The sequence below is a fragment of the Rhinoraja longicauda genome, unplaced genomic scaffold (genome assembly GCF_053455715.1).
Source record: "Rhinoraja longicauda isolate Sanriku21f unplaced genomic scaffold, sRhiLon1.1 Scf000223, whole genome shotgun sequence".
Classification (NCBI taxonomy): Eukaryota; Metazoa; Chordata; class Chondrichthyes; order Rajiformes; family Arhynchobatidae; genus Rhinoraja; species Rhinoraja longicauda.
Window position 1 is genome coordinate 103,208 of NW_027601441.1, and position 10,926 is coordinate 114,133.

General features: G+C 47.5%; 1 protein-coding gene across 1 annotated transcript; it reads right to left on the reverse strand.

The window, feature by feature from the left end:
- Positions 1 to 1,056: 1,056 nt before the first annotated feature.
- LOC144590612 (zinc-binding protein A33-like) lies at positions 1,057 to 9,628 on the reverse strand. Its single transcript, XM_078395105.1, has 6 exons — positions 9,563 to 9,628; positions 9,378 to 9,473; positions 7,622 to 7,855; positions 6,410 to 6,432; positions 5,255 to 5,373; positions 1,057 to 1,916 (listed from the first exon to the last, which is right to left on the reverse strand). Exons 1-6 carry the CDS (start codon positions 9,593 to 9,595, stop codon positions 1,387 to 1,389), a joined length of 1,035 nt encoding a protein of 344 aa, XP_078251231.1. The 5' UTR covers positions 9,596 to 9,628; the 3' UTR covers positions 1,057 to 1,386.
- Positions 9,629 to 10,926: the final 1,298 nt, after the last annotated feature.

A 10,926-nucleotide genomic window follows, 5' to 3' on the forward strand; every position in this document is an offset into this window, starting at 1 on the left:
TGGGAGATTGTTTGTATCCTCCATGGTGAAGACAGATCCAAAGTACCGGTTCAACTCGTCTGCCAATTCCTTGTTCCCCATAATAAATTCGCCTGCTTCTGTCTTCAAGGGACCCACATTTGCCTTGACTACTTATTTCCTCTTCACATACCTAAAAAAGCTTTTACTATCCTCCTTTATATTATTGCCTAGTTTACCCTCGTACCTCATCTTTTCTCCCCGTATTGCCTTTTTAGTTATCTTCTGTTGCTCTTTAAAAGAGTCCCAAATCCTCTGGCTTCCCACTCGTCTTTGCTATGTTATACTTCTTCCCTTTTATTTTTATACCTGCCATTGCCGTTCCGCAGTCTTCCCTGCTAGGGCCTCCTTCCAGTCAATTTTGGCCAGCTCCTGCCTCATGCCTCTGTAATCCCCTTTGCTATACAGTAATACTGACACCTCCGATTTTCCCTTCTCCTTCTCAATTTGTAGAGTAAAACTTATCATATTGTGGTCACTGCCTCCTAATGGCTCTTTTACCTCAAGTCCCCTTATCAGATCAGGTTCATTACATAACACTAAATCCAGAATTGCCTTCTCCCTGGTCGGTTCCAGTACAAGCTGTTTTAAGAATCCATCTCGGAGGCACTCCACAAACTCTCTTTCCTGGGGTCCATTACCAACCTGATTTTCCCAGTCTACCTGCATGTTGAAATCTCCCATGACAACTGTCACCTATCCATGTCTCCACAGATGCTGCCTGACCCGCTGAGTTACTCCAGCACTCTGTGAAACGTCAACTATCCATGTTCTCCACAGATGCTGCCCGACCCGCTGAGTTACTCCAGCACTCTGTGTGTCTTTTTCCTTTTGTAAACCCAGTATCCACGGATCCTCGCGTCTGCTGTTTGAAGAGATCTCTGTACCGTGACGCGGGGACGCGGAGAGAACTCAAACGCGGGTTCTTTTTTTAAAGACTTTATTAAACGTCAAGTTAAAGGTGAAGAGTTACAAACGTGAGCGGAGCCACAGCGGGTGATGTGCGCGCCGGCGGGTCGCAGACTGGAACCCGCGATGTTGTAATGAGGTGTTGCATTTTGTGACGTGGAACAAGGGCAGGACCCACACAGTGAACGGTAGTCCTCTGGGGAGTGTTGTAGAGCAGAGGGATCTAGGAGTTCAGGGGCACGGTTCCTTGAAGGTCGAGTCGCAGGTGGATAAGGCGGTCAAAAAGGCTTTTGGCACATTGGCCTTCATCAGTCAGAGCATTGAGGACGGAAGTTGGGAGGTCATGTTGCAGTTTGGGGATTAAATGGGAGCCGTTCAGCGCCGACCTGTTGTCCACCGGGTTTCTGCCCCACAGCCCCTGAGCCCCGCTCCCGACGCCGGTCCCGGGACCCGACCCTGTTACACACCCGGAGCGGAACCGGAGCAGATTCTCAGCCAGTTTACATCCCAAGGCCAGAAGAAAGGATAAAGTTTCCCCGTGAATTTATTCCCAGTGAAGGTGTGGAGATGGGACTTGGTGGCCGCGTCGTAAAATGAAACCGTCCCGGACTCGTAACTGAGATAAACTCCCACCCTCCCGGGGATGGGACGGGCGGGGAGAGGGGATGGAGGGGAGGTGAGTGCTTCAAACGTGTCACCCCCCCGCCTGATCATCCAGACTCCAGTCTCCGGGGACAGTGTGACCCATCCCTTCCTCCCCACAGACTCTGCGGCGACTCCCAGACTCCAGTCCTCACTCTCCGCCACCTCCACCTCCCAGTAATGTCTCCCCGATGTGAACCCCTCCGATCCCAGCACACACGCCCAGTCTGTAAACCTCTTCCCGGTGTCAGGGAGACTCCTCCGGGTCCAGGTCAGTCTCACCCTCTTCCGATCCTCAGACACCTCGAGATCCGGATGCGCTGTTTCCACATCCAGGGTGACGGAGACTGGGGGGAGAAGCAGAGAATCAGAGAGTCCCCGGGGGTGGGGGGGGGGTCGGGGGGGGAGACTCGGGCAGCGCGGCCCCGGGACCGGGGGAGAGACCGCTCGGCCTCAGACACAGGCGGGCGGACAACTGAAACCCTGCCCGGGGTTTCACCCACGACCACATCGGGGGGACAACAGACATCTCCCCCGGAGTTTTTAATCCAGGGATGGAGAGGTGAATTTCGTGAGGTGGGGGAGGGTGGACGGGGAGGCCGGGTGCGGAGAGTGAGGAGGATTGGGAGATTGCGGTAGTGAAGGAGAAACGGAGGGGGGGGGGTACACACATATGGAGGCAGATCGGAGCAAGAGGATATTGAGGTTAGCGGTAATTTGAGGTTGTTAAAGAGGAGGTAGAGGTGTGTGGTGGGGTCGTCATGATCACAAAGGGGGCAGACACGAGGGGCCAGATGACCTGCCCCTGTTTCTATGAGTGGAGGGTGAGAGAGAGGGACGGGTGGCTTGGACCATGGAAGGAAGCAGCGGTTGAATGATCGGGTGTTGGACAGAATGGGTGGAGACTTGTGGTTGTGGGGTCGTTGAAAGAGAGCGGATTCACGGGTGGATTTGATGGGTGTGTACAACTAACACACTGATCTCATTGTGAACCAATATATGAACTTCACTGAGGGACTTGACAATGTTCCGCGTGCAAAGGCTGGTGCAGAAAGCGAAGGCAGGTGGTTGGAGGTAGAAGGTATCGGTAGAAGGATGATTTTTCTGCTTGGAGGTCTGTGGCTTGTGGTGTGTAGCAGAGATCGGCGCTGCAACCTTTGCTGTTTATGTTATATGATCATAGCTTGGATGTGAATGTGGGAGGTGTGATTAGTAAGTTTGGGGAGGAAGCAAAAATTTTGGATCGTGGGGAAGGTTGTCAAAGTCTGCAGCAGGATGCAGGGTAATTATCTAAACCTTATACGCATGCAGGGATATCAAATCACGAGAGTGCAGGTTTATATTGAGAGCAAAGAATTTTAAAGTATATCTGAGATTTAGGTTTTACTAGACCAAGTGGACCCGCTGGGCCAAACCTCTTCAGCATTGGTGCAGCACCCTCTCCTCCCCCGTCCTCCCCCTCCCTCCCTCACTCCCCCTCCCTCCCTCACCCCCCCTACTCTCTCTCCCTCCCTCCCCCCTACCTCCCTAGGAGATAGATTTAAACTTTAAAATGTGGAATAACTTTAAAATTATAACACCGATTTCAATGAAACTTCTTCCAATAGCACCAAAGGGATGACGGTGAGTAAGGTGGGCTTAAAATCGTGATGCTATCGTGTACCGTTTTGGCTGTAGTTCCAGAACAAACAAACAAACAAACAAACGAGAGGTTTAGTACATAGATTTACACTGAGAGTGGGTGATATCTGGAACATGCTACAGAGGAGGTGGTGGAGTGAGATATCATCAATATATTGGAGGTACTTAAATAGGTGAGGTGCAGAAGAATGCCGATGGAATGTGGGCAAATCGATTAGTATAGCTGGGGAAAAGACGGTCATGGACACGATGGGCCGAAGGGCCAGACTGTGTAATGTACAACCACGGCTCTCAGCTCCAAGAGCACTGAATGTCTGAGTCTCCACAGCCACCGGTGCAGGGTCGTTCCCCAGTCTCTGCGTGCAGTAATGTCTCCTTATCTCTGTGCTACGTGGTGCAGCCCACATTCTGAGAGGGTGCCCGCTCTCCAGACCCCTCTGACAGGGGAACCATCCTCCCTGCATCCAGCCCACTGAGCCCTGTAAGAACTCTGTGTTTCACTGAGATCCCCTCTAATACACCCAAACACTCGAGTACACAGGCCTAGTCTACTCAATCTCACCCCACACAGCAAACACATTGTCCCAGGCACGTATTGTTAATCTTTGCTGCATTCCCTCTGTGTCAAGTCTGTCAATATATCGGTACACAGGAGGAAAGGAACACAAGAAAACAGGAGCAGGATTAGGATCGACTCCTCAGGCTTGCCCCTCCATTCAATGTGATCATGGCTGATCTAAGCTGGCACCAATTCCTCTTCTGTGTGAGTTCCCCATCATCTTATATTTTCAATCTATCAAATATTTATTTGTAGCCAATTTGCACATATCCAACAACTCAGCTTTTTACCACCACCCTGGGCACAACATGCCAGATATTCACTGCCCTCCGAGAGATGCAATTTCTACACACCACATGGGAGGCCGCTCAGGAAGGTTGGATCTCATGGAATCCGGGGTGAACTAGCGGATGGAACACAACATTACCGGAAGGTCGCAGAGGATGTTGGTAGAGGGTTGTTTTTCAGACTGGAGACAGAGCCCACTGTTGTTCCTTATTTATGTGCACGATTGGGTGTGTATGTAAGCTGCACGGTTCGTCAGTTTGCAGATGGAAGTAAAATTGGTGACATTGTGGAGAGTGAACAATGTTACCTGAGAGTAAATGGGATCCCTGTGAACTGGGTCAATGGGCTCAGGAATGGCAGGTGGGATTTATTCATGTGAAGGTGAGGCGATGCACGTTGCTGAGACAAACCAGGGCAGGACATACACAGTAAACGGGGAGCTTTATAGAACGGAGAGATGTCGGGGTGCAGGTACACAGTGCCATGGAAGATGCAATGGTGACGGGCAGGGAGGTGAAGAATGTGTTTGTCACTCATGCTTTCACAGGTCAGGATATTAAATACAGCATTTGACACAATGAGGTCGTTTGTAAATTGGAGAGGGTACAAAAGGATTTACAACAATTTCATCAGGTCTGAAGGGAGACGTTGGACAGGCAGGGACATTTGTCTTTGGAGCCCATCAGGGTGCTTTAACAGTTGTGTATAAGATCTATATAAGTTGCACAGATAAGGTGAATAGCCACAGTATTTTTGCCAAAGGTAGGAGAGTCTAAACCTAGAGTGCATCAGATCAAGGTGAGAGTGGAAACAGTAAAAAGGAGCAGCTTTTACAGTCAATGCGTTGTGTAAGTATGGAACAAACTGACAGAGGAAATGGTGGAGGGAGGTACAATGACGACCATTTACAGACAGTTTGGTGGATACGTGGATAAGAAAGACCTGGAAGAAGATGTGTCAGACTCAGGCAAGTGGGACAAGCTCGGTTGGGCAACTTAGTTGGCATGGTCGTGTCGAGTCAAAGGGCCTGTTTCTGTGTGACACAACTCTCTGACTTTGTGATGCTTTTCTGCAGCTATGTTTGGTGGTAGATCAAATCTTCAATTTCCCTTCAGTCCAAAATACCATTAATGCTTGCATCTACGCATTACTTAAAGATGTCAGAAACAAGAACAATGGAAAAGGTATAAGCTTTACCTTGCTTGATGGCATCAGATGCTTCTGCCAATACCGTGTTGTACAAAAAAGGAGTTTCAAACTTTTCAAGCAGCAAGTGACCATCTACCACCGACTGTGGGTTGGCTTCAACACCAACTCTGCAAATATTTAACAGCTGGTTATAAACTGAGCGTTAGAAATATATTGGGCTGTTGAACAAAGCAATAGACATTATACAATATGTGCAGCAGGAGGCCATTCGGCCCTTCGAGCCAGAACCTCCATTCAATGTGATCATGGCTGGTCATTCTCAATCAGTACCCCTTTCCTGCCTTCTCCCCATACCCCCTGACTCCACTATCCTTAAGAGCTCTATCTAGCTCTCACTTGAATGCATCCAGAGAACTGGCCTCCACTGCCTTCTGAGGCAGAGAATTCCACAGATTTACAACTCTCTGACTGAAAAAGTTTTCCCTCACCTCCGTTCTAAATGGCCTACCCTTATTCTTAAACTGTGGCCCCTAGTTCTGGACTCCCCCAACATTGGGAACATGTTTCCTGCCTCTAACGTGTCCAACCCCTTAATAATCTTATATGTTTCAATAAGATCCCCTCTCATCCTTCTAAATTCCAGTGTATACAAGCCTAGTCGCTCTCGTCTTTCAACATATGACAGCCTCAAGCTCATCCACTTTATTTTTTATACTTCGCGCATTTAAATACAGCACTTTACCTTCGGTATTCACCTCCCCTCTCACGCCTGTTACAATTTGCCCTGACCTTGCTCTATTATCCCATCTAGAACTTCCCTTCCCATTTATTCAAGAGTCCTTTGCAATTTCTCATGTATTCGCTTCCCCTTTAACTCCATCTTCATATTCCCAATTTGTCAACCCCTGCCCCTCACTACTCAGTTTAAAGCCACACATGCAGCACTAGCAAACCTGCCTGCCAGAATGTTGGTCCCCCTGCTGTTAAGGTGCAATGTTACAATGTTACAATGAGGTGCAATGTTACAATGTTACAATGAGGTGCAATGTTACAATGTTACAATGAGGTGCAATGTTACAATGTTACAATGAGGTGCAATGTTACAATGTTACAATGAGGTGCAATGTTACAATAAGGTGCAATGTTACAATAAGGTGCAATGTTACAAAACCTTACAATGTTTCCGTCAAGAGCATGTCCTACCTTCGCTTGCGACCAGCTTCCTCCTGAAAGAAATAAAACACAAATCTCAATTGACTGAGATGGACCGTCCTATTCCCGACAGCGGGAATTTCTCCACATTTCCACAACCCTCTGATAATTCCCATTCCCCAACTCTTATCACCGCTGTCATGCAGATAGAAAGCGGACATTACCGTCGAGACGTAGAACGAAGGGGGAAAGCATAAGGAATGTTCATGAGAATGACGCCATAACTGAGAGGATGGAACTCAATGCAAAGACTGGGCAGGTCGTGGGAGTTTATCTGGCGAAGATGTCAGGAATGATGAGATAAGATTTAAGTTTATCGGTGGATTTAAATGGGTGAGGATGAAATAATATGTCTAATCGATGGGAGAGCAAAAATCAAAGCTGAAATGTAACGCGGTCTTTAACAAATACCAAAAGGAATGCAGTCATGAGAACATGGACCTCACTTGCATTGGAGTGACTCAAGCCAACAGCAGAGATAATTTAAGGGCAAGTGGGATAATCACGTGGGCACTCCTGGAATTCGGGGTATTGTTACTGAGTGCGGTGAGTAGATGGGAGGGATTTTGAATGGAGCAGAAATCTTGACTGGATAGGATGGGCTGAATGGCCTGTCTATGATGTAGAATGGGAAGTCATTCTATGGTGAACAAAGGTGGGTAAAACAAACAGAGCAAATTCCCCCAAGGTGACCGCCCACTGCTGATGGGAACCGGATGTTGATGATCAATCTGCTGTGTGCGCCACGTTCACGATTTCAATGTTAATCCCCACCATGTGGTCATGGCTGATTTAGCCCAGGACTGAACTCCTCCGCTTTGTCCCATTCCCTTTGATTTCTGTTCCCTGAATGTTCAAAAATGTATCTTCCTCTGGTATAAATACATTTAACAGGTTAAAACTCTCAGAGTCTCTGGGTTGGAGAGTCCCAGAGATTTACTGCCCTCTGTCCATTCGTGGTCCTTGGGTTCAGATTAGGATCACCCGTCGTAGTTCTGAACTCCACAGAATACAAACACCTCTCTACATTCCGGCCAGGCAGTCCTGAGATCCCATAGATTAAGCGGGAGGCCAACAACTGGAACAGAAAGACCATTTACCCAGTTCTCAATTACTGGTAAAGGCAGCATTTATTTCTGAAATGTCACCACCATTTTGTGACTGTGTCCTTTCACTTCATCAGACTGTAGTGTCACCCCTCACCTTCAGAAACACCACATTGTCCTTTTGATCCATCTGTTGCTGCAACTTAAAGAGTTCCTCCTGAATAGATTTTAAATTCTCTTCGATCTCCCCAAGATTTTTCTTCATTCTTTTCAGAATCCTCTTCTCTTCCTCCCGGATATCTGCCAGTACCCGCTGCTCTTTCTCAGTGAGAATCTGGTGCAGTTCAGCAAACTGGGATGTGATCTTGGATTGAAGGTTGTGTGACTGTTCCTGTGAAATGAAAGGTGAAGATCAATATTTCATGTAACTGATTATGGTTCCTCGCTTATTTACTGGTGACATTTGACCTGTGCATTTTTATTTGCTTTGGCAATTCAATAGTTTTTCTAAATGCTTCTAACATATCGTGAGGGTAATCTTACAACCCATCAATCCTCTACCCATAATGCAATTCCCAGCTGCCTATTCCTTCTCACGTGTCCATTAATTCCCATTTATCCACCCACCACCCCCTAGTGGGGTACCTCTAGGCTCATTGCTGGGACCGCAGTTATTTACAATATATATTAACGATTTAGACGAGGGAATTAAATGTAATATCTCCAAGTTTGCAGATGCCACAAAGCTGGGCGGCAGTGTGAGCTGCGAGGAGGATGTTGTGAGGCTGCAGGGTGAGTTGGATAGGTTGGGTGAGTGGGCAGATGCATGGCAGATGATGGCAGATGCACTAAAATATGGATAAATGTGACGTTATGCACTTTTGTGGCAAGAACAAGAAGGCAGATTATTAGATTGGGTGTCCTTGTTCATCAGTCACTTAAAGTTAGGATGCAGGTACATCAGGCAGTGAAAGTAAGCATGCAGGTAGAGCAGGCAGTGAAGAAACCTAATGGCATGTTGGCCTTCATTGTGAGAGGATTTGGGTTTTGGAGCAAGGAGGTCCTACTGCAGTTGTGCAGGGTCCTGTTGAGACCACACCTGGAATATTGTGTGCAGTTTTGGTCTCCTAAATTAAGGAAGGACATTCTTGCTATTGATGGAGTGCAGTGTAGGTTCATCAGGTTAATTACCGGGATGGCAGGACTGACACATAATGAAAGAATTGGTCGACTGGGCTTGTATTCACTGGAATTTCGAAGGATGAGCAGGGATCTTATAGAAACATGTAAAATTCTTAAGGGATTGGAGAGGCTAGATGTGGGAAAAATGTTCCTGATGTTGGGGGAGTCCAGAACCAGGGGTTATAGTTAAAGAATAAGGGGTAGGTCATGATCATATTGAATGGTGGTGTTGGCTCGAAGGGCCAAATGGCCTACTCCTGCACCTATTTTTCTATATTCTGTTTAGGATTGATATAATAATAATATATTCCTTTATTCGTCCCACACGGGTGAAATTTACAATGAGATGAGGGAAAAAATTTCACCCAAAGAGTTGTGAATCTATGGAATTCTCTGCCTCGGAAAGCAGTGGAGGCCAATACCCTGGATGTTTTCAAGCGTTAGATGTAGCTATTTGGGCTCACGGAATCAAGGAATATGGGGGAGAAGCAGAAACGGGGTACGGAATTTGGATGATCAGCCATGATCATACTAAATGGCGGTGCTGGCTTGAAGGGCCGAATGGCCTACTCCTGCACCTATTGTCTCTGCAGCGCCCGAGGTCAGGATCGAACCGGTCCCCAGAACTGGGAGACAGCAGCATTACTTGTGTCACTGCGCTGCCCTGTTATTACACACATCACAGGGATCAAACCTGCACAAGATCAGGAAATCGAAACTTAAAGCCTCACCAGAACTCCAGAAATCTTCTCTTTCTGTCGCTGCTCCATTTGCTGGATCCCTGATTTATCTTTTGTGAGAGACTGGATGGAAGATTTCACCTTATCCTGGAATTGTGTTTGGGAATCAGAAAATTAAATGGTTGAACAGTAAAAATGGAATTAAAATGATGCGATTAAAATCGGTTTGCTTTTACCTTGTGGTTTTCAACAGCTTCTTTAACCGGCATGAAGCTGTGAGACTTGTGTTCCCGCCCAGCTGCACAAACCACGCAGATCAGCTTCTTATCAGTTTCACAAAACAGCTTCAGTTCTTCCTGATGTTCCTCGCAGTGAAGTTTACTTTCCTTCTCTGTCCGATTCAGGCTCAGTGTTCGAGCTTTCTCAACCAGTCTAACTAAGACCCAATTTACTTTGAGGGTGCGGTCTGCAAACTGCTCTCTACATTCCGGGCAGGAGTTTCTCTCCTCCCTGTCCCAACTCTCTGTGATACAGGAGCGGCAGAAGTTGTGCCCGCACTCCAGTATAACCGGATCGGTGAAGAAATCCAGGCAGATGGGACAAACTGCCTCCTCCGTTAAACTCTCGACCGGGTCTTTCGCAGCCATTGCAACTCCGCCACTTCCTGGTTCAGTGTTTTCCACTGCGCGCGCTGCCGTCTCCGGCAATGACCTTATTTGGCTGCAAGTGTTCAGTGTGAAGGTGTCCTGGCCACTTCCAACTAATCACTCGAGGGAGAGGTCAGTTAGACATTAAACCGGCCTGAATATAGACGAAAGCGGAGAGATTGCCCTGGGATTGTGTAAGGCAGGACAGAAAGGGACAGGGACCAGCGCTAAGGAGGTGTAACTGAGGAGGCGTTGCACCTGTTGGGCAGTGGAACCCGCCGCCCGCATCTCCGTTCACAGCCATGAAGTAATATTATTAAAACATATTTTAATCCACATCAGTTCACTCGTCTCTCGCGCTCCAGTCTTCTGGTGCATCTATATTTGGGTAAGCCGTGCATCATTTCATATTAAGGATGTCCAGTGTGGACTAATGTGTTCAGTTTTGTTCACTCTGCTGTTTGAAGAATGTGGATACATTGGAAAGGGTGTAGAGATACTTATGAGGACGTTGCCAGGGTCTGAGGGCCTCACTGTAGGGAGAGATTGGGCAGACTAGGACCTTATTCCTTGGAGAGCAGGAGGATGAGGGGTGATCTTGTAAAGGTGTGTGAGATCGTGACGGGAATAATCCCGGTTTTGGACATGGTTATTAACTGAAGGACCGCAATCCCACAGGAACTGGTGAACTGCTGAGAGCGGCGCGGTCACTCTGCAAACCAGCGGGACAGTCCGGCTTCCGTCTTTCTTCCTCTCTTTCTTACTTTCGTTCCTTCCCTAAACTCAAATTAACACATTTACCATGCGGGAGATCGTGCACATACAAGCCGGCCAATGTGGCAACCAGATCGGAGCCAAGGTAATTATTGTATCCGAGACTTCTATTGTTGTAATTTTTTAAAATCCCCGGCGGTTTGCATATTAGGCTACTAAATTACACATTAGGCAACTAA

Bases quoted from the DNA above. Each gene is read 5' to 3' on its own strand.
- LOC144590612 (XM_078395105.1), bottom strand. From the start codon at position 9,595: ATGCCGGTTAAAGAAGCTGTTGAAAACCACAAG. The intron at 9,474-9,562 runs GTAAAAGCAAAC...ACACAATTCCAG, and splicing joins AAGCTGTTGAAAACCACAAG to GATAAGGTGAAATCTTCCAT. The intron at 5,374-6,409 runs GTAGGACATGCT...AAATATTTGCAG, and splicing joins GAAGCTGGTCGCAAGCGAAG to AGTTGGTGTTGAAGCCAACC.